This window comes from Podarcis gaigeae, assembly GCF_964106915.1.
Source record: "Podarcis gaigeae genome assembly, chromosome: 7".
Taxonomy (NCBI): domain Eukaryota; kingdom Metazoa; phylum Chordata; class Lepidosauria; order Squamata; family Lacertidae; genus Podarcis; species Podarcis gaigeae.
The window spans coordinates 14,329,412-14,352,870 of NC_139683.1; the positions used below are offsets into that span (position 1 = coordinate 14,329,412).

Below are 23,459 nucleotides of genomic sequence, written 5' to 3' on the forward strand. Positions count from 1 at the left end.
CATTAGCTCCATAGGGGAAAGCATACAGATACAATCCTGGGGTGTCTTTTTGTTTTCTCCACTGTGGAGCCAATAGCACTTTTGGGGGTGATTGTCAGGAGGCATGCTATTTAAATTGGGAACAGAGTGGAGGGAAACAGTTAAATATCCCCTCGATTAGTGCCACTTCCCTGTTCCTTCGAAGCAGCCTTGTGAAGATGCTAATGATTAAAACACCTTTTTAAAAAATGCCTAGTTTAGCCCTAAGGGAAGTTTTGTTTCAAGAAAAGGAAGAGGGTTTAATAATAATAATAATAATAATAATAATAATAATAATAATAAAGCTCAGATGAATAAAGCAAAATTTCTCAGGCAGCATGAAGCACTCAGCAGACTTGTTTGTCGAGTTTCTTGATAGCCCTAATTTGCATCTCTTTATGTACATATTGGCTCTAAAATGGATTCTCCAGTCACAGGGCAGTCGGTTTCTGTCTCCCTGCTCCATCTCTCTCTGTCTTCTCCATGCCTAGGCATCTGCTCACCTCAGCATTGGGAACTTGTCTGCTGTTAAGGCAACAGGTGTGCTCAGCTATTGGCCTTGTGATCTGGGAAGCTGCAAGAGGGAGAAGATGAAGGGGCGGTCCTGTTGAGCAAGCAGGACATCTATCCTCATTGCCCAATGGCAGGGTTGGTTACGATCGGTGTCAGTCAACACCGCAGACAGGCTTTACCTGCTCGTTTTATTTTATTATATGTGTTTTTGGAACCAAAAAGCTTCCTCCAGTAACCTTAATGTAACTTTCAGAAAGATCTTTGTTCCGGAAAAGGGAAGCTCTTTAACGTGAAGAGAGATATTTGGTGAAGGAAATAAATGAACTGAACTCCTGAGCATGTACAGAGCGACACACACTCTCACACCAACTGGCCACAGGATGTCACATGCTCTGGTGGAGTTCAAAGGGAACCTCTCCTTTTAGAGGTAAACCTTTGAGCTTGCGACTTTGAGACTTTGCAACAAGCACCTCATAATTCACTTTCCATGTGGTCCAGCAAGGCATTAAGGGGTTTTTTCGTCATCAAGCATTTGGGTGGTAAATATGCTGGTTTCCCTACTAGTCCACATGACTTACAGAGTTTAGCATGGACTGTGGACAACAGGGAACAGGGGGGAATTTTTCACTTAAAACCTATCTAATGCACATTTTCCAAATCAACATCTGAAACGGAAGCACAGCCCATCCTTCAAACCCACAGTTCCCCAAAGTTTGCAATGCAGCACTCAAGTCACTTAACGTGCACAAAATGCATACAGTGGGTGAAATGTGCATATAAATTCATATATTGGTGCCTTAAAGCAGGGGAAATTGCTTTGCAAAGCATGTCTGCCAATGTCTCTGCTAGGGAAAACGGCATACAAAAATGTATTTAATAGGTGGCATTCACAGCAAAATGCTTATGAATTTTCAAGATGACTTTTTAAATAAGGGAATTGCACACTGATGTGGGCAAGTGGAAAACTGAACGTTAGACTGGAATCTGAAATGGACACATTTGTCCATCTCTGGCACAGAATGTTAGTGTTTTGGGGCACCCTGGAGATCAACAAGCCCACCCCCCCGGTTTAATCCAGAATCTGCAATGCAGACTGCACCTGCAGAATCTATCCAGCCTTGGCTTAAATATGCATGGGTGGCTTTTTGCTTATCCCTCAACAGATGAAGCCAGAGTTGAGAGTTTAGTGAGTTATGTTACCTAGAAGCAAAGCAGGAAGCTGGAGAGAGAGTCAAAGCAATGTTTGAAAGCAATGTTTGATTTCTGTTTGAATCCAAGGTTGCAAACTAGCAGAAAAAGAAGAGAATTGTAGAGGTGCAGATGCTGTGGTCCCCTCCGTTGTAGGCTTGGGTTGAATATATATGTAAATAAACCATCCATCATAAAGGCATCACAGTCTTCACTGTGACTTATTTCCAAAAGGAAACAGGAACTCTGGCTAAGCACCTGAGATCCCTGGAATCTCACACCTCTTGAAGATTGGGGTGGTGAGCAACAATATATTTGCTCCCTGAAACAGAAGTGTTTCCTTGGGGAGGGGGGAGATGTCTGGGTCCAGTCCAACAACTGATTGACAGCTGCACAGTTGCCCATAAAGCACGTTAAGCAACAGCCTTTCTATATTATTTGTTTGTTTATTTATTCATTTACACCCCGCCCATCTGGCTGTGTTTCTCCAGCCACTCTGGGCGGCTTCCAATGGAATATTAAAATACAATAACCTATTAAACATTAAAAGCTTCCCTAAACAGGGCTGCCTTCAGATGTCTTCTAAAAATCAGGTAGTTGTTTTCCTCTTTGACATCTGGTGGGAGGGCGTTCCACAAGGCAGGTGCCACTACCGAGAAGGCACTCTGCCTGGTTCCCTGTAACTTGGCTTCTCGCAGCGAGGGAACCGCCAGAAGGCCTTCGGCGCTGGACCTCAGTGTCCGGGCAGAACGATGGGGGTGGAGACGCTCCTTCAGGTATACTGGACCGAGGCCATTTAGGGCTTTAAAGGTCAGCACCAACACTTTGAATTGTGTAGGTCTTTCAAGACCAGTGTTATATGGTCTCGGCGGCCACTCCCAGTTACCAGTCTAGCTGCCACATTATGGATTAGTTGTAATTTCTGGGTCACCTTCAAAGGTAGCCCTACATAGAGCGCATTGCAGTAGTCCAAGCGAGAGATAACCAGAGCATGCACCACTCTGGCGAGACAGTCTGCGGGCAGATAGGGTCTCAGCCTGCGTACCAGATGGAACTGGTAAACAGCTGCCCTGGACACAGAATTGACCTACACCTCCATGGACACCTGTGAGTCCAAAATGTCTCCCAGGCTGCGCACCTGGTCATTCATGGGCACAGTTACCCCATTCAGGACCAGGGAGTCCTCCACAGCCGCCCGCCTCCTGTCCCCCCAAAACAGGACTTCTCTCTTGTCAGGATTCAACCTCAATCTTGCTATTTTTCAAAAAGCTAAATGAAACTTCCTTCTTCCCGAGTCCTCCTGAGGTTCCTGTACATCCACATCATTAAAGTCTGGAGTCCCTCCGGACTGCTAGGTTGTTGTTTTTTGCAGTTGCATTCTGCACCATTCAAGTAGGTAGCCGTGTTGGTCTGACACAGTAGAAATATATTTTAAAAATGAAAAAAAATTCCAGTAGCCCCTTAGAGACCAAGTTTGTTCTTGGTATGAGCTTTCGTACCTGAAGAAGTGTGCATGCACATAAAAGCTCATACCAGGAACAAACTTAGTTGGTCTCTAAGGTGCTACTGGACATTTTTTTTTTAAAAAAAAAATGTATATATTTATTCTGCGACATGTCATTGATGCAATAATAGAAGAAGAAGAAGAAGAAGAAGAAGAAGAAGAAGAAGAAGAAGAAGAAGAAGAAGAAGAAGAAGAAGAAGAAAAAGAAGAATAGTAGTAGTGGTAGTAGTAGTAGTAGTTTGGATTTGATATCCCACTTTATCACTACCCGAAGGAGTCTGCAAGCGGCTAACATTCTCCTTTCCCTTCCTCCCCCACAACAAACTCTCTGTGAGATGAGTGGGGCTGAGAGACTTCAAAGAAGTGTGACTGGCCCAAGGTCACCCAGCAGCTGCATGTGGAGGAGCGGAGACATGAACCCGGTTCCCCAGATTACAAGAGTACCACTCTTAACCACTACACCACACTGGCTCTCAATGTATTAGTGGTGGATTTAAACAGGACCATCCACACACAGTTCCATTAGCTGTTCTGCGATGCTTCCGCAATGTTGCTGTGTTATTGGTGCCTAGAGGGTCACTCTTGGACCAAAGTACAACAAGAGTGGGACAAGAATTAATGAGACTGTTTGTGGTACAAAGAGTTGCGGGATTTCAGCAGGATGTTACAGGCACACACTGATGGGCAATGATGTGGTATGTCTGCCCTGAAATACTTGCAGATGCAGCCAGTATTGAAAGAGGGATTGTGAATAACTGCCCCAATCCCTTCATGAGCACAAATGATCTTAACCATGCATCGAAGTTCCCATTGTGTTGGAGGTATCTACCCCTGGTAAGTCTGCACAGGATTGCAACTGCAACTAATCTAATAGCCATTCCCTCTTAAGAAAAGCCTTGCATAGGATGTGGGAAACAGCTTAAGTAGTTTTCTGGTCTCCATTCAGGTCTTTAAAGATGTAATCCTACAAATAACTATTAAGGCTTCAAGAGTAATGCCTTGCCTCCTGCAAAGCTGGACCAGAGCTGTCACCTTTTCCCTTTTCTTGCGAGGAATCCTATTAGGAATAAGGGAATTTCCCTTTAATAAAAGGGAAACATTGACAGCTATGAGCTGGACATACCCGAACCCCGCAGTTTCAACGCATTCTGATTTCTGCATAAGACACAAATTTATGCAGGTCTGTGTAGTACCAGACTGTGGGCTAAACAGTGGAATCTTACAAATGAGTTCAATGACTTTTACGCCCAGGAATTTGGCATAGTATTGAAGGCCCAAAGATGCTTGGAAGTTGTCAGTCAGATTAAGCTAAAAACAAAACGAAACTTCCTTCAGAGAAAGAGAAAAAAAACTAATCACAACACAGCATTTGTTGGCATACTGCCCCTATTCCTGGAACTGGTTTATTTTCATCCACTGTCCCCCATCTCACAATCTCCCCATGTAACCCAGAAAAGGAGACTTACTTTTGCAGCTTCTCCATCGTTCCGCTCTCCTCAACCCTTGGTCCACTAAAGGCTGTGTGTTCTGCAACTAATCCGAAGGCATGTCATCGCTGCCGCTGCTGCCACCAACTATAGGATTTGCCAGGAGTTAAGCCTACCAAGATATCAGCCACTCCGGCAGGGTGGGGCTGTTTAAACATATGACTGCGCTTTTCTCATTCAGTACAAGAATGCCCAGGACCATGAAATTAAATGAGGCGCTGTAAAACTAGGCAGATTTGACATTTTCCTTCAGCGGGATTGTGAGATAAGCATCAGATTGCTCATTGTTTTGGGACGTTTAGATCAGCTCCTCCAGCAGCCTCTGACTTGATGTGTGCGGAAAAGCACCTTTGCCATGCTCCATTTCTGTTTCACTGTGAACATTTGTGGGCATAGCTCTACAACAGGGTTTCCTAAAGCGGGGGGATGATCCAGGGGGGCAGTAGTAGCCTTGGGTGCAATTTGGGGAGGGGGCATTAAATGAAAATAGGAGGGCAGTGGAAGCATAAAGAAGAGAAGAACAATTTGAAAAACCGTTCATACTGTACGTGTTTCCTCTGTTGTGCTAGGATGCTTACCCAGCAACAATGCTTCCCCTGGATCTTGGGGTCATGCTGGAGGCAAAGGGTTTTCCTGGGCTTTCTGGCTTCACTCGGTTGGGATAGCTCAGTTGGTAGAGCATGAGCCTCTTAATCCCAGGGTTGTGGGTTTGAGACCCATGTTTGACCACAAGATTCCTGAATTGCAGGGGAATGGACTAGAATTCAGCAGTTCTCAACCTGTGGGTCCCCAGATGTTGTTGGACTACAACTCCCATCATCCCTGACCACCAGTCATGCTGGCTAGGAATGATGGGCGTTGTAGTCCAACAACATCTGGGGACCCACAGGTTGAGAAACACTGGACTAGATGAATCTCGGGGTCCCTTCTGACTCTACAATTCTATGGATTCTATAGCTGTCTAAGTGCTTGCTTTCCATCTGCTGAACAGGTATATATGCAAATGAGCCAATTATTGCAAAAAAAAAAAGCCACTAAAACGCTCCAGAGCTTTCTGTCATAGAGAATGTTATAATTATTGCCGGGGTGATGGAAGAGCAAGCAAATGACAGTGTACACAACTGTGATATATGAACCTTCTTGACTGATATAAAATAGGCTCAACCATTTAACCACCCTGAGACCGCTAGGTATTTGTTGTTTAGTCGTTTAGTCGTGTCCGACTCTTCGTGACCCCATGGACCAGAGAACACCAGGCACCTCTGTCCTCCACTGCCTTCCGCAGTTTGGTCAAACTCATGCTGGTAACCTCGAAAACACTATCCAACCATCTCGTCCTCTGCCGTCCCCTTCTCCTTGTGCCCTCCATCTTTCCCAACATCAGGGTCTTCTCCAGGGAGTCTTCTCTTCTCATGAGGTGGCCAAAGTACTGGAGCCTCAGCTTCACAATCTGTCCTTCCAGTGAGCACTCAGGGTTGATTTCCTTCAGTATGGAGAGGTTTGATCTTCTTGCAGTCCATGGGACTCTCAAGAGTCTCCTCCAGCACCATAATTCAAAAGCATCAATTCTTCGGCGATCAGCCTTCTTTATGGTCCAGCTCTCACTTCCATACATCACTACTGGGAAAACCATAGCTTTAACTATACGAACCTTTGTTGGCAAGGTGATGTCTCTACTTCTCAAGATGCTGTCTAGGCCTGTCATTGCCCTTCTCCCAAGAAGCAGGCGTCTTTTAATTTCATGGCTGCTGTCACCATCTGCAGTGATCATTGAGCCCAAGAAAGTAAAATCTCTCACTACCTCCATTTCTTCCCCTTCTATTTGCCAGGAGATGATGGGACCAGTGGCCATGATCTTTGTTTTTTTGATGTTGAGCTTCAGACCATATTTTGCGCTCTCCTCTTTCACCCTCATTAAAAGGTTCTTTAATTCCTCCTTACTTTCTGCCATCAAGGTTGTGTCATCTGCATATCTGAGGTTGTTGATATTTCTTCCGGCAATCTTAATTCCGGCTAGGGATTCATCCAGCCCAGCCTTTCTCATGATGAATTCTGCATATAAGTTAAATAAGCAGGGAGACAAAATACAGCCTTGTCGTACTCCTTTCCCAATTTTGAACCAATCAGTTGTTCCATATCCAGTTCTAACTGTAGCTTCTTGTCCCACATAGAGATTTCTCAGGAGACAGATGAGGTGATCTGGCACTCCCATTTCTTTAAGAACTTGCCATAGTTTGCCGTGGTCGACACAGTCAAAGGCTTTTGCATAGTCAATGAAGCAGAAGTAGATGTCTTTCTGGAACTCTCTAGCTTTCTCCATAATCCAGCGCATGTTTGCAATTTGGTCTCTGGTTCCTCTGCCTCTTCTAAATCCAGCTTGCACTTCTGGGAGTTCTCGGTCCACATACTGCTTGAGCCTTCCTTGTAGAATTTTAAGCATAACCTTGCTAGCGTGTGATATGAGTGCAATTGTGCGGTAGTTGGAGCATTCTTTGGCACTGCCCTTCTTTGGGATTGGGATGTAGACTGATCTTCTCCAATCTTCTGGCCACTGCTGAGTTTTCCAAACTTGCTGGCATATTGCGTGTAGCACCTTAACAGCATCATCTTTTAAAATTTTAAATAGTTCAGCTGGAATACCATCACTTCCACTTGCCTTGTTATTTGCAGTGCTTTCTAAGGCCCATTTGACTTCACTTTCCAGGATGTCTGGCTCAAGGTCAGCAACCACACTATACGAGGGTATACGAGACATCCATTTCTTTCTGGTATAATTCCTCTGTGTATTCTTGCCACCTCTTCTTGATGTCTTCTGCTTCTGTTAGGTCCTTTCCACTTTTGTCCTTTATTATGGAAATCTTTGTATGAAATGTTCCTTTCATATCTCCAATTTTCTTGAACAGATCTCTGGTTCTTCCCATTCTATTGCTTTCCTCTATTTCTTTGCATTGCTCGTTTAAGAAGGTCTTCTTGTCTCTCCTTGCTATTCTTTGGAAATCTGCATTCAATTTCCTGTATCTTTCACCATCTCCCTCGCATTTTGCTTGCCTTCTCTCCCCCGCTATTTGTAAGGCCTCATTGGACAGCCACTTTGCTTTCTTGCATTTCCTTTTCATTGGGATGGTTTTTGTTGCTGCCTCCTGTATAATGTTACGAGCCTCCATCCATAGTTCTTCAGGCACTCTGTCCACCAAATCTAAATCCTTAAACCTGTTCCTCACTTCCACTGTGTATTCATAAGGGATTTGACTTAGATTGTATCTTACCGGCCCAGTGGATTTTCCTACTTTCTTCAGTTTAAGCTTGAATTTTGCTATAAGAAGCTGATGATCTGAGCCACAGTCAGCTCCAGGTCTTGTTTTTGCTGACTGTGTAGAGCTTCTCCATCTTTGGCTGCAGAGAATATAATCAATCTGATTTCGATGCTGCCCATCTGGTGATGTCCATGTGTAGAGTCGTCTCTTGTGTTGTTGGAAAAGCGTGTTTGTGATGACCAGCTTGTTCTCTTGACAGAACTCTATTAGCCTTTGCCCTGCTTCGTTTTGATCTCCAAGGCCAAACTTGCCAGTTGTTCCTTTTATCTCTTGACTCCCTACTTTTGCATTCCAATCCCCTATAATGAGAAGAACATCCTTCTTTGGTGTCACTTCTATAAGGTCTTGTAAGTCTTCATAGAATTGGTCAATTTCAGTTTCTTCAGCACAAGTAGTTGGTGCATAAACTTGGATTACTGTGATGTTAAAAGGTCTGCCTTGGATTCGTATCGAGATCATTCTATCATTTTTGAGATTGCATCCCAGTACAGCTTTCGCCACTCTTTTGTTGACTATGAGGGCCACTCCATTTCTTTTACGGGTTTCTTGCCCACAGTAGTAGATATGATGGTCATCCGAACTGAATTCACCCATTCCCGTCCATTTTAGTTCACTGATGCCCAGGATGTCAATATTTATTCTTGCCATCTCATTTTTGACCACCTCCAACTTACCCAGGTTCATGGTTCTTACATTCCAGGTTCCTATGCAATATTTTTCTTTACAGCATTGGACTTTCCTTTCACTTCCAGGCATATCCGCAACTGAGCGTCCTTTCGGCTTTGGCCCAGCCGCTTCATCAGCTCTGGATCTACTTGTACTTGCCCTCCGCTCTTCCCCAGTAGCATGTTGGACGCCTTCCGACCTGAGGGGCTCATCTTCCAGCGTCATATCTTTTATATGCCTGTTGTCTTTGTCCATGGAGTTTTCTTGGCAGGGATACTGGAGTGGCTTGCCGGTTCCTCCTCCAGGTGGATCACGTTTGGTCAAAACTCTCCACTATGACCTGTCCATCTTGGGTGGCCCTGCACGGCATAGCTCATAGCTTCTCTGAGTTATTCAAGCCCCTTCGCCACGGCAAGGCAGTGATCCATGAAGGGGTAGGTATAGGGGTGTGTAAATTCAATAAATGTATGTAAATTCAATAAATGAAATGAAAATCAGGACCGGAAAGTGGATCGCAGCTTGCCTTCCTATTTGGCCAATGGCTGGAAGGCTGTGGCGCCAGCTCTGCCCCTGGGGTGGATTGGACTGAGCTGACAGGCTTCATTTTGGTCCGCCCCATGGGTTTTAATAAATAATTTTATAATTTCAAGCTTCAAGGTGTCTTGAACAACACCTTTCTTTACTATGTTGTAGGACGTAAGGAGAAATAGAGATACATAAAGGAGCACAAATTTGTTCCTGACTCTTTCTGTACCCTCCCAGTACGTTTCCAAGAACAATTCAAAGTGTTGGTGCTGACCTTTAAAGCCCTAAACGGCCTCGGTCCTGTATACCTGAAGGAGTGTCTCCACCCCCGTTGTTCTGCCCGGACACTGAGGTCCAGCACCGAGAGCCTTCTGGCGGTTCCCTCACTGCGAGAAGCCAAGCTACAGGAAACAGGGCAGAGGGCCTTCTCGGTAGTGGCAACTGCCCTGTGGAACACCCTCCCACCAGATGTCAAAGAGAAAAACAACTACCAGACTTTTAGAAGACATCTGAAGGCAGCCCTCTTTAGGGAAGCTTTTAATGTTTAATAGATTATTGTATTTTGATATTCTGTTGGAAGCTACCCAGAGTGCCTGGGGAAACCCAGCCAGATGGGCGGAGTATAAATAATAAATTGTTGTTGTTGTTGCTATTTTTGTTGTTGTTGTTATCTGTTTATTCGCTTAAAGAAGGTAGATTTTCAGAGGTGGGGCACTGAGTAACTTTTTTCTGAAATGGGCGCAGTAAGGCTAAATAAGCCTGGGAACCTCTGCTCTACAAGAATACTGGTTTCATGCCAATATAACTAATGCCAGCATAACTGCCATGCTTTTCTCCAAAGACCCTGATAAATATAATTTCAAGGGAGCTGAACATTCTGTTAAAAGCCCCCCAGAAAACTACAATTTATTGGGCTGTGGGGTTGTTGTTTTTTAAAGACTGTGCAGTTTGTCTGTTCATCTGGGAGCAAGCTCCATCAAGCACAAGATGAATAACCAGGATATTGGCTCTTTATCAAGCATTCCAGCTTGATTGGTTTATGGGGAGGTTAAATGACATTGTGCCAAGAATGGCTGCTCACTCTTTTCAGGTGGGTGGCAGTTGAGGGCCTTCACCCCATCCGCCGTGGCCAGCAGCAAAAGCCCACATGTTGGTCAGCCAATAAGGGAATTCCCTGGTCCGCAAAAGTTCCGAGAGGGATTGCCGCCAGAAAGTCAAGACAAAATGGGCCAATCAGAGGCTGTGCTGGAGGGCAGTGCCTTTCTGCCTGGCTGGGCACTGGCTGCAGCACTTAACAGCTGGATGCTCCTGCCCTCCACAGCGCAGTTGGTCAAAATTCTACCTCCACCTGTTATTTAATAAAGTTGTGGCCATTTTTGATCCTAACCATTGTCTGTCTGAGTTTGTTTTATCATACCTCTTAGTACTCACTGCCTGGGGGCAGGTGGCACTGTGAATGGTACCGCAAAGCATTATCATGAGAGATTTTACTTTCTTGGGCTCCATGATCACTGCAGATGGTGACAGCAGTCATGAAATTAAAAGACGCCTGCTTCTTGGGAGAAAAGCAATGACAAACCTAGACAGCATCTTAAAAAGCAGAGACATCACCTTGCCAACAAAGGTCCGTATAGTAAAAGCTATGTTTTTCCCAGTAGTGATGTCTGGAAGTGAGAGCTGGACCATAAAGAAGGCTGATTGCTGAAGAATTGATGCTTTTGAATTATGGTGCTGGAGGAGACTCTGGAGAGTCCCATGGACTGCAAGAAGATCAAACCTCTCCATTCTTAAGGAAATCAGCCCTGAGTGCTCACTGGAAGGACAGATCCTGAAGCTGAGGCTCCAATACTTTGGCCACCTTATGAGAAGAGAAGACTCCCTGGAAAATACCCTGATGTTGGGAAAGATGGAGGGCACAAGGAGAAGGGGACGACATAGGATGAGATGGTTGGACAGTGTTCCTGAAGCTACCAGCATGAGTTTGACCAAGCTGTGGGAGGCAGTGGAAGACAGGAGTGCCTGCCATGCTCTGGTCCATGGGGTCACAAAGAGTCGGACACGAGTAAACGACTAAACAACAACAAACTTTCCCCATTGTTATCCTTACCACAAAAAAATCCCATCCTAAGGGATTCCCATTGTCCAAGAGCTCCCAAGCAGCTTTAATTGCACAACCTAAATTTGCCAGGATGTGACCGAATTCCATCCAAATGAAGCAACAAGTTATAGGAGACCTGAATCCCACTGAAAATAGCAAGGTAAAAGTAAAGGACCCCTGACCATTAGGTCCAGTCGTGACCGACTCTGGGGTTGCGGCGCTCATCTCACTTTACTGGCCAAGGGAGCCAGCGTACAGCTTCCGGGTCATGTGGCCAGCATGACTAAGCTGCTTCTGGCAATCCAGAGCAGCGCACGGAAACGCCGTTTACCTTCCCGCTGGAGCAGTACCTATTTATCTACTTGCACTTTGACGTGCTTTCGAACTGCTAGGTTGGCAGGAGCAGGGACCGAGCAACGGGAGCTCACCCCGTCATGGGGATTCGAACCGCTGACCTTCTAATTGGCAAGTCCTAGGCTCTCTGGTTTAACCCACAGCGCCACCCGCGTCCAAAATCAGCAAGAGTTACTTTTAAATAGGGATGGACAAATTCTATCAATTTCACTTTCTCTCAGCTTTCCATTTTTAAACCAATTTTATTCTCCACATTTCCACAGCAATGTATGATTTCTTTTTTCTTTTTTTAAATAAAAAGCCTAATGAAAATTTGTCAGGATTTTAGTATTTCTCCCCCACACATATGTACACATTTTTGCTAAGCAATTTCCCCTAATATAATTCATACTTGGATTTTATTTTAACTACCATATGCATAATTATGCCCCTAATTATATACATTTTTGTACACCATGTCTCCTCGCAGAACCAAATCACAACATTGGAGAAGTGCCGATTTTGAAGGATAGTTTCATTTCAAGAAGTGCAAATTGGGTAGATCATTAAAATGCCGGCTAAAACGAATCTCTCCCTATTTCCTGCTTCTGAATAAACATATATCAGAATGCGCTGCTAACATAGCAACACCATGGGTTACATTACATATGAGCAAAATGTGGAACAGTTTGTCATGGGAATTATCCTGAGCTCCTGGCGAAGTGGTAAGGATATTGCTACAAGTCTTAGAAAGCTGGTGTTAAGAGTGATGCATGTTAATGTAGAGGAGATAGCATGCTTTGAATTAATCTTTCATCTCCCCCCCCCCCCCAAAAAAAGTCTGCCAGCTTAAAGCAGACATTTCTTTTGAGAAAGAGGGTTTGCCATATTTATTCAATCCATGCCAGCTGACTTCACCTGCTGATCAAACACAACAGGAGATATTAAGATGACAGATGTCATGCACATCCATTAGCCAGTGTTCCTTCAGTGAAAACAGACACACTCATCTTTTATTGCCATGGAGAATTCTTTGGAAGAAACCCAGCAGCATGGCAAACAATGGGTGCGTGGGAGAAAGAAAAACAAGGAAAGAGAGAGGCATCTCCAGGGCTGACAATGTCTGCTTAGTGCCAAGTGCCAGAGGCAGCCTGGAGAATATGGTTTGAAAAGAAGGCCTGAAGCAAAGGTCGAGAACATGTAACTCTGTATATAATCTTCAGGGCCGGATTTAGGTTTGATGAGGCCCTAAGCTACTGAAGGTCATGGGGCCCTTTATATGTCCCGCTGTCCTTTGTCAACAACAAATTGTCGCCGTTTTTGTGTGTTGAATATATGCTATATGGTAATTTATGGGCCTAATAGGTATCTAAAGCCATTTGCACATAACAAGATATGTATTTTATCAAAGTAATTGTGGAACTGAAATACAATTAAGAAGAAGTATATTAGTAGTGAAATAATTATTAACCTCTAACTGTATGTAGCTTTTATTTTACAGTGGTACCTCGGGTTAAGAACTTAATTCGTTCTGGAGGTCCGTTCTTAACCTGAAACTGTTCTTAACCCGAGGTACCACTATAGCTAATGGGGCCTCCCGCTGCCACCGTGTGATTTCTGTTCTCATCCTGAAGCAAAGTTCTTAACCCGAGGTACTATTTCTGGGTTAGCGGCGTCTGTAACCTGAAGCATCTGTAACCTAAGGTACCACTGTATTTGTTTTTTATCTTATATTTTGGAAATGTACATCCAGTGTGTTAAGTTGTGGGCAAACATATCAGACGACACAGCGATTCTTCCAAAGCAGCTCTTTATTCGTAAGCTGGAACAGAACTGAGCTGAGGAGCTCAGTCAGCTTGCTTATATAGAGCTCCACTAGAATGCAACAGTAACCATTTTTTGTAACTAGCCAATCACTGAACGTCACTTTCGATCCTTCATTTGCATAACTATCTACAGTATCCCCCTGCTGGCCCAGGGTGAGAACTTCAGTACATAACACAGTGCTTTTTCCCTTTAATTTTTTTTTGGGGGGCCAAGAGAGTAGGGCCCTAAGCTATAGCTTGTTTAGCTTACACGTAAATCCGGCACTGATAATCTTCCTATGTCGTCATATGTCAGTGTTCTTTCATCAGGGTCTTGTGGGAAGGCTCACAGCAAGGTTGAGGTATAGCTGCTATTGGACACCCCCCCAATAGTTGCTTGCATGCAGGATTGCTGCCCCAGATTCCTGAGCACCGTGCGCCACTGCTAGCATGCCAAACTTAAGTAAGGTTGCTTCCAGAGGACCTGCTTACTGAACTTTCGTTCAGATTTGTTTGCACAAAGTTTGTGGGGAAGTTATATGGCTGTTTATGGAGCGTTCATTCCGATCTGTTTGCCGAAAGTTCATATGGCGTTGTGTCAACCAGTAATTGTTATCCTACCCTTTCGAGTGCGTGTTCCTGTCACTTTCCTTAATATAAAATGTCTGGTGTTTTGTTTTGTTTTTTTAAAAAAGATGAGTTTGTTGTGTAAGAGCACTAAATTCAATTCAATTGCACACTCTGAATTCGCCAGTATGCGACTGAATTCTCTCTACAAAATAGCAAGAAGCTGGAAGTGGCCTTAGCTTTTCCTAAAACTTCATTTCAGGAAATAATAATAATAATGTTTCCTGCTTGGCAGGGGGTTGGACTCGATGGCCCTTGTGGTCTCTTTCAACTCTATGATTCTATGATTCTATGATTCTAATAATAATAATAAGGCTGGGCTTCCCCAGCCACTCTGGGCGGCTTCCAACAAAATATTAAAATACAGTAATGCATCAAACATTAAAAGCTTTCCTAAACAGGGCTGCCTTCAGATGTCTTCTAAAAGTCTGGTAGTTGTTTTTCTCTTTGACATCTGGTGGGAGGGCATTCCACAGGGCGGGTGCCACTACCAAAAAGGCCCTCTGCCTGGTTCCCTATAACTTGGCTTCTCACAGTGAAGGAACCGCCAGAAGGCCCTCGGTGCTGGACCTCAGTGTCTGGGCAGAATGATGGGGGTGGAGACGCTCCTTCAGATATACTGGACCGAGGCCATTTAGGGCTTTAAAGGTCAGCACCAACACTTTGAATTGTGCTTGGAAAATTTCACTTAGTGAATTTATGTGTGCCAACTGTGTACACACTATCCCTTGAAGACCCCCCCCCCAAAAAAAAAAAGACTCCTGGGAACTGTACTTTATTCCACATAGAATAAAAATTCCCAGTACCCCTAAAAAATTACAGACCCCAGCATCCTGTAGAGGAAAAATGTGCTTTAAGTGTATGAGAAGGTGTGTCACATAACCATTAAGTTCTAAGAGGTAGGTTCTCTTTACAAAGTTCAGGTGCCTGACAAATTCATGTCAAGAAACTAGCTTAATCAATAAGGCTCCCCAAGGCTGTAGCCATTGATAGCACTACTCTGCAAACATTTCCTCCCAGCTCTGCTCAGGAAGGTTTGTTTTCCTTTGATTACGAGAGACGTGGGACTTGTAATTTTTGCATTCATTCTTTAAGTGGCTCTGCCGTCACAGGTAAAGTAAATGTTTATTGAAGGTAAAATTTTACCTGATATCTCAAAGGAACAACAGGCAGTCTAATTATTTCCAAATCCACCGCAGTTGGGCAGTACCTTTATTTGGCCCAACTAAAAACCAAAAACCACTAAAGCAGTACTGCAAGTAGAATCATAGAACCACATAATTGTAGAGCTGGAAGGGAACCCAGGGGTCATATAGTCCTGCCATGAAGGAATCTTTTGCCCAATGTGGGGCTTGAACTCATGACCCACGGCCCTGAGATTAAGAGCCTCAAGCTCTATGAAGGTCAATGTTGGCACCTGGAATGAGAGAGGAGTTAGAGCTGGCATGGGGGAACCTGTGCCTTCCTGTTGATGCTCATTGACCATGCCGGCTACAGCTGTGGGAGATGGGAAGCCACAGGTTTCCTACCCCTGGGTTGGAGCCTGCCATCCCTCCAACATTTCAGAGGGAATAGGGATACATATGGAGGGTGGTGTTATGTACTGAAGTTCTCACCCTGGGCCAGCAGGGGGATACTGTAGATAGTTTTCACCCAGGTCCACATATGCAAATAAGGAATTGAAAGTAACATTCAGTGATTGGATAGTTACAGAAAGTTGTTACTGTTGTGTTGTAGTGGAGCTCTATATAAGCAGGCTGGCTGAACCCTTCAGTTCAGGTCTGTTCTGGGTCTGTGAATAAACAAGAGCTGTTTGAAGAATCGCTGTGTTGTCTGATATGTTCACCCACAGCTTAACAGGTGGGGAAGAAGAGGAGGAGATATTGTGTGGGTGTAAATAAGAGTGAGAAATAGCCCGGTAATCACAGTTTTGCCTTGGACAAATGGAAAGTTATGTCTGCAGCGGCTGATCTGCGATTGCACATTCATGACTGGAAGAAGCTATCACTTGATGTTATGGTCCTCAAGTGAGGAGTTTGCATGTGTGAACCAGCCCACAGTCTTTCCCCATCGGGCAGTGAAATCGTAGGGCAGGCTTCGGCCCATTCCGTCCCCATTCCTACCCCTTTCAGCACTGAAAATGGCGCATGTGTCAGCAGTCACGCATGTGCTGATTGCGCACAATTTGGGAGCTGCCTGTTTTCTTTTTTTGTCAGTTCCTCTACTTACTGTATAACAGCAGGGAAAAAAATTAAAATATAACAATGGTATTGGTGATAGTTTTCCTCCATATATTTCCTGGCTTCTTAAAGTGCCCCCCTTTTCTCTATTTTCTCTTCCTATGTCGTTTCAGGACAATATTTTATTTCCTTAGAATAAAATGAATTGTTGGTGAGCCTAAGTTAAACTATAATGGCTATACTGACATATAATAGAGCCATTTTATTTGAACACCATGCTCGCATTTCAGCAGGTCCAAGGAAACAAAATATTTATTCTGGTATCGCTTGCTGATAAACGGTTCTGATGCGTGATTCATCACCTCTCTATTTCCATGCAAAAAGAAAACTGAATAATGTTGATCACACATTTGTCTGCTTCCTATGTTATATTGCCATTTCTAGAAGACCTAATTATTTCCTCCCAGCTGATCCCAACCCATTTAATAACTGCCTTTAAAATAGAAGAATGTGAAAAAGCTACCGTTCTTGTCCTAAGCACAATACTGTTTTGCCAGACAGTTGTGTACTTCCTCTCGCTTTGATATTGCCACTAGAACAGCCCATTCCTCCCCCACTTCTATACCTCTGCTTTTGAAAGTTGCGGGTTCATTAAAGGTTGCTGCCAAAATCTGAGAAAAGAAACAATTTGGTGGTCGATCTCAGGTCGTGGTCAGACAAAACCCACCATAGAATGGCAGTGGGGGCGATGAATTTCAGAGCTCTGCCAACATTTCACAGGCAGAAATAGGGCGTTTGTGTACTTGTAATGTGTATTCTCACCCCCATTGCCCAGCCTTGTGCACATTTCCTCTCAGCAGCACCTTAGAGACCAGCTAAGTTTGTTATTGGTGTGAGCTTTTGTGTGCATGCACACTTCTTCAGACACTTCTTCTTCACATTAAAGCTCATACCAATAACAAACTTAGTTGGTCTCTAAGGTGCTACTGGAAGGAATTTTTATTTATTTATTTTTTACTATGGCAGACCAACATGGCTACCTACCTGTAATCATTTTTCCTCTGTTAGTTCTGCATGTGTACTGCTGGACAGACAAGGAATTCTATGATTCTGTTAAAAACGCAGCCATTCGTCAAGGTTTGTGCTTGTTCAGATTTTGCAGCTTATTTCTCTAACCAAGTAAATACAAAATGTAAAGGGTTTTTTTTGTTGTTTTTTAAACCAAAAAAAATATAGTGGGGCAAAGTGTCCATAAAAATGAATATATTAGTGGAAAGAGCATACAAAAACACATTATATCTCAGAAAACTGCTTTGGAAATATGTGCATATGAGGGGAAATTGTATACAGATGTGTGCTTATTAGGAAAAGCATACGCTGAAATGCTGGTGGATTTTCATAAGGACTTAATTTTCGATTGCAGGCTGATGTGGAAATGCAGAGAACCAGCCTTGACTCTGCGATGGGTGCCCAGGGTGTGCCAATGTCACTGGGGCATGTTCGCATTTAATGTTGGCACCCCCCGTGGTGCGCTGACATCACTCGCGTGCCGCTGAGTGGAACCTGGGGGCCCCTGGCCCTTTCATTTTAAATTTGTGGGTGCCCGGGCACCCAGGGCCCCCCATAGGCACCTATGTAGAGAACTGAGAACTAAACCTAAGATCTGAGAAACAAAAACTGAGAGGAACCAAAACTGACAGATTTACCCATCGTCAAAGTGCAAGTAGATAAATAGGTACCACTCCGGCGGGAAGGTAAACGGCGTTTCCGTGCGCTGCTCTAGTACGCCAGAAGCGCTTAGTCATGCTGGCCACATGACCCAGAAGCTGTACGCCGGCTCCCTCGGCCAGTAAAGCGAGATGAGCGCCACAACCCCAGTCGTTCGCGACTGGACCAAATGGTCAGTGGTCCCTTTACCTTTACATACACATTAAAATTCCTGTACATAAACAAGTATATTTTGGCTTTTGAAACCAATTTCTATTCCTGAAAAATGAATCTTACTTTGCACTTGCCTATTGCTACAAATTTGTTTGTGTCTCCTTCGTGGGTTTTTTCTAAAAAATATTTTAATTCTGTGACCTTTAAAAAAATTGTCATTTTAAAGTGCTGCCACATTCAGAAGTTGCAATCCTTACCAGTAATTTGCTTTCTTTAGTTCCTCTTTCATGCATGCTTGAAATGACTTCTCTGGGTATACTGAACTATGCTTGAAAGTGATGGTTGGTTAGCCATGGTTCTCCTGGAGAAGATAGGAGTTAAAATGCTGAGGGATGAAAAGGTTGTAGGCAGAAGGGAGCAGAGTTGCACAACTTTGATCCGTGCTCTTCCCCGTGCCCTTTTCCAGCCCTGCATATTATTTTCCTGGAACAGCTTCTCAAAGGGTTCTCATTTGTACACAAAAGGAACCGTTCTCCTACGACAACACCTTCCTACGATCAATGCACACTGAATTATCAACACCAATGAAGAGCATAAAAAAGCACATATCATGGCCTTTCTTTGCACAATACGAAGGCTCAGTTTCACCATGAAGACAATTAGTTTTGATGCCTCTGCCTGACAGGATCATGGGAAGAACTTCCCCATCATAGCACAGTAATTGTGGGTCAAGGTGTCAGTAAAAAGCTGAAGTTGCTTATTTGACACAGGGAAGGGTGTAGTCCCATCAGAAGCAGGGCTAGATTAAGGTACTAAGCTGTTTCAGGTTTAAGAGGCCCCCACAGCATTTCCAAAAATGTGTATTATTTTAACAGAAAGGGCAAGGAAAATAGAAATAACAAAGTGAGCGCAGTCTGCATTTGACTTGAACCGAGCCTCACCTGTTGGACAGCTTATGAACACCTATCCTAATGCAATTTCAGTAAAATTATAATTTATTGCCTAAAATTTCATAATTATTTATGCCACGCATCTGGTTGGCTACTGTGATAATAGGATGCTGGCCTCGTCATCTAATCACAATTGCATTAAGCTTGGCTGGTTTGGAGAGGCAAGATTTCTTCCTGATTGCCTGGTTTTTCTGAAGTCATTTGCATGTTTCAGGTCTTTCCAAGGTAAACGCATGATATCATTTTGACTAAGTCATGCTGTACATGACTTCCTCAAACACACCTGCTATAGCAGCAGCACTGATGGATCCTTGTAATCCGAAACAACTATTTTATTTACTTGTTTCTTTCCCACACTCTTTGTATGATTTTGCCCTTGCCTTGTTGAACACAGCGAGTTTTAATTCTGCATAAACATTAACAGTATTATTTATTACATCAGCAGAAAGCCCCCTTTTTTTTGCAGAGCAACAGAAAAAGACAAATCTCTGCCCCAAGTAGCTTACAATCTAAACATTGACCGCAAAGACTGTGGATGAAGGGAAGCACAGGCAATAAAGGATGAATACAAGAAAGAACAGTTGTACTTAGAACTGGTTTCAGCTATACCAGGCATGGCCAAACTTGGCTCTCCAAATATTTTTGGGACTACAACTCCCATCATCCCTAGCTAGCAGGGCCATTGGTCAGGGATGATGAGAATTGTAGTCCCAAAACATCTGGAGGGCCGGAGTTTGGCCATGCCTGAGCTATACAGCGGTACCTTGGTTTAAGAACAGTCCGGTTTAAGAATTATTTGGTTTACAAACTCCACAAAAACGGAAATAGTGTCTTGGTTTGAGAACTTTACCTTGGTCTAAGAACAGAATCTGAACAGTGGAAGGGCACCAGAGGCGGAAGGCCTCATTAGGGAAAGTGTGCCTCAGTTTAAGAATGGTTTTGGTTTAAGAACAGATTTCCAGAATGGATTAAGTTCGTAAACCGAGATACCACTGTAAATTGCTTCAGCAAATTACTGGGTAGTCACATTTATTTTTCCAGGGGAACATTTTCAGCCTAAGGGACGCATTATCTTCTGGTAATCTTCTGGGGGCCACATACCAGCAGTGGGCGGGGGCCAGAGGCGGAAGTGCGCAGAGCAATGAATATGCGTTCTACCTTTGTACAGCAGGCTACCCGCACTTACACACTCCTTTCAACCTTTATCTAGGCAAACAAGAGTCATTATCACATTTCAGTGACACATCTGAGCCATGCAAAACCACTCAGGGAGGGTGTGAAGCAGAGATGGTGAGGTTGTGCCACGCCACTGACCTGGCAAGAGCCCCAAGAGACAACTATGGAGTCCTGAGGTTCTACTCCGGTTCTTTCTAAAAGAAGCTGGAAAATTATTTCTCCTTCTCCTCCTCCTTCTGTCAACAACATCATCATCTCGTTCTCTGTGTCATTATCCAGGGAGAGCTAAGTTTCAGGAGAAAAATAAGTAAACAAGTACTACACAAAGCAAGTGCCTGTCTGGAATTGGAAACCTATCTGCAGTAACTAGCTATTAGCAATGCAGAGTGGTGTTTTTAAAAGGCTAAATACTTATTTAAAGGTTAGAAAGCTGGTGAAAGCGATAAGAACCTAGCAGCCTAGCATCTCCAAGGTACAATAGTCAATAAATACTATGTGCTATGGAGAGGCTTTATAACACATTTCTCAGTTCAGAAGAAATCCCTGTAGGTTGGAATATACAATTAGCATGACGCTGTTCTTGAGAAGGGAGATTTATGCCACGACTTCTCTGGAGAACGGCACGTATTTTTGACATGGTTATAGTGTTCAAACTGAGAAAGTAAGGAAATGTTCTCTCTTGTGAAGCCCCAGCTTGATTCCAGATGGCCAAAATAACCTCATGTGCCATCTGCTCAAAGACACCAGGCACAGTAAAACAATACTTCCCTACATACCGTATATTGCTTCTTGAGTACATCATTTCATGGTAGGGAGCAGGTGGCGCTGTGGTCTAAACCACTGAGCCTCTTGGGTTTGCCGATCAGAAAGTCGGTGGTTTGAATCCGCACGACGGGGTAAACTCCCATTGTTCTGTCCCAGCTCCTGCCAACCTGACAGTTTGAAAGCACACCAGTACAAGTAGCGGGAAGGTAAACGGTGTTTCTGTGCGCTCTGGTTTCCGTCCCATTGTGTCAGAAGCGGTTTAGTAACACTGGCCACATGACTTGGAAGCTGTCTGCGGACAAACGCCGGTTCCCTCAACCTGAAAAGCAAGATAAGCGCCGCACCCCATAGTTACCTTTGACTGCACTTAACCATCCAGGGGTCCTTTACCTTTACCTTTTTTTACATCATTTTTTTTGAATAATTTTTATTAACTGACCAATCAAATCAAATCAAATCACATAAATTCCGAATTACAAAGCCGAATTTTAATTTTTTTGTTGGGGGGACCCATATTTCAAGTTCCGAAGGGGATTCCAATCATCTTCTTGCTGCTGCGTTAATATCCACAAATCTGTCCAAATAATGTTCATAATTCTATCCAGTCCTATCTTGCTGTTCCCACATCTCATCTTGTTTGTATATTTTTCTTTTTTTCTTTATGATCTCTTCTGATAATCTCCTTAAGCAGGTAAACACCAGTTATAATCCTGTGTGAATTTTTCCGTTCGTCCAATCATCATGTCGAGATGGTTTCCATATATCATCACTTTCATAAATAAAAGCACTCTTTCCATCAGTCTCGCAAATCTGTCGCCTTCTTTAGTCCCTCTGAGGAGGCTCACCCATAATATGAAAAGAGATCCGTTCCTCCTCCCAGACATAAGTCTTTCGACAGAACTTGCCAAAATGGCGACGCTATTTTTTACTGCGTCATTCCAAAGCTCTTATACTTTCCACGGTCTCCTTAAAACATGCTTTTGGTTAGAAAATTATCTCCACATAGTCTTAAATCCTCAGCTTAAGTCATTTAAACGGCATTTCTGACTTGGGGGGGGGGGGATTCTTGGTTAATCACATAGAGAAAAGAAAGGAAAGTGTCCCCCCCCCCCATCCAGTCCCGTTGCCGACATACCGAGCCTTGGTGTGTATTCTCATGATTTATTCCTGTTCCTTTGACCCGTCTTGTTTCTCAGAGATCTCTTCAGTTAGCAGTCTTTACTCCCCATTCTTCCTTGAAATATGTGCATTAGCTTCCTCCTAATTGTTTCTTTTGAAGTTGCTGCAGCTAGGGGTGCGAATCAGAGACAGTGTCCAGGAGCGCCGAGATCCACAGGAGGGCTTTCTGCCTAGTGCCCCCATCCCCACAAATTTGGGGGTGGTATAGGGCACAGCAGGCAAGGGCAGTCCCCCCCCACGCTTGGGGGGGGCGGGAGGCTGTTTACTCCCATCACAGCCTCTTAATTACCTCGTGTGGGTCGGAGAGATATTATTGTCAGCCATCTTCTGATGCGCCCCTAGTGGCCCCCCCTTTTTTACATCATTTCATCTAGCTTTAAAATGTGCATGCATTCCCATGGGAATGTAAGAAATTAAGAAGAGCCTGCTGGATCAGACCAGTAACTCATCTCGTCCAACTTCCTGTTCCAGAACCCTCCAAGTGTCCCTATTTTCCAGAGGTGGTCCTAAAATTACAGAAGCCATCCCGGTTTCTGATTTGATCCCGGAATGTCCTGCTTTTCCTTAGGACATCCCTATTTTCATTGGAGAAATGTTGGAGGGTATGCTGTTCTCACGGTGGCCAACCAGATGCCTGCGGAAAGCCTTCAAGCATGAAAACTGCTAATATTAGGCGGGTGTGTGTGATCTGGATGAGTTCTTTACCTTCAGCCTAAACCCTCCCACTTTTGGCCTTATGCCTACATGTTACAATCTTGGTCAAATACTGTTGCAGCTTTGGTCAAATACTTCTTCCTCGCCCCTGTACTATGTATCCTCATGTAGGAACCATAAGGAATGGGGGGGGGGGGAGAGAACAGCTGTTTATTCCTTAAATCTTCTCCCTTCCTTTCTGTGTTGTCGATTGAACCTTGACAGCCAGATTCAGGTTTCACACAAGTACGTGGTACTTCACTTTTGGAACGTCTCTGTTGATGAACGTTTCGGAACTCGAACGCTGAAAACCCAGAAGTAAATGCTTCGGTTTTCGAATGTGCCTCACAAGTCAAACAGGAAATGATCTATCATCTGCCCAATAACAAATGTTGGAAATGTAATGCAACTGAAGGTACTTTCTATCACCTTTGGTGGACATGCCCGAGGATTAAGGCCTTTTGGGAAATGATCTATAATGAAATGAAGAAGGTACTTAAATGTACCTTCCATAAGAAACCAGAGGCGTTTCTCCTGGGCATGGTCGGCCAATTGAT

At 43.9% G+C, this 23,459-nt stretch overlaps 1 protein-coding gene across 1 annotated transcript in view; it reads right to left on the reverse strand.

Moving 5' to 3' along the window:
* Nucleotides 1–4,812, reverse strand: part of FER1L6 (fer-1 like family member 6) — a 122,028-nt gene extending 117,216 nt beyond the window's left edge. The window contains exon 1 of the mRNA XM_083748950.1: nt 4,690–4,812. Coding sequence (XP_083605076.1) covers nt 4,690–4,706 — 17 coding nt within the window. The 5' untranslated portion in view covers nt 4,707–4,812. The remainder of the gene's footprint in view (nt 1–4,689) is intronic.
* Nucleotides 4,813–23,459: the final 18,647 nt, after the last annotated feature.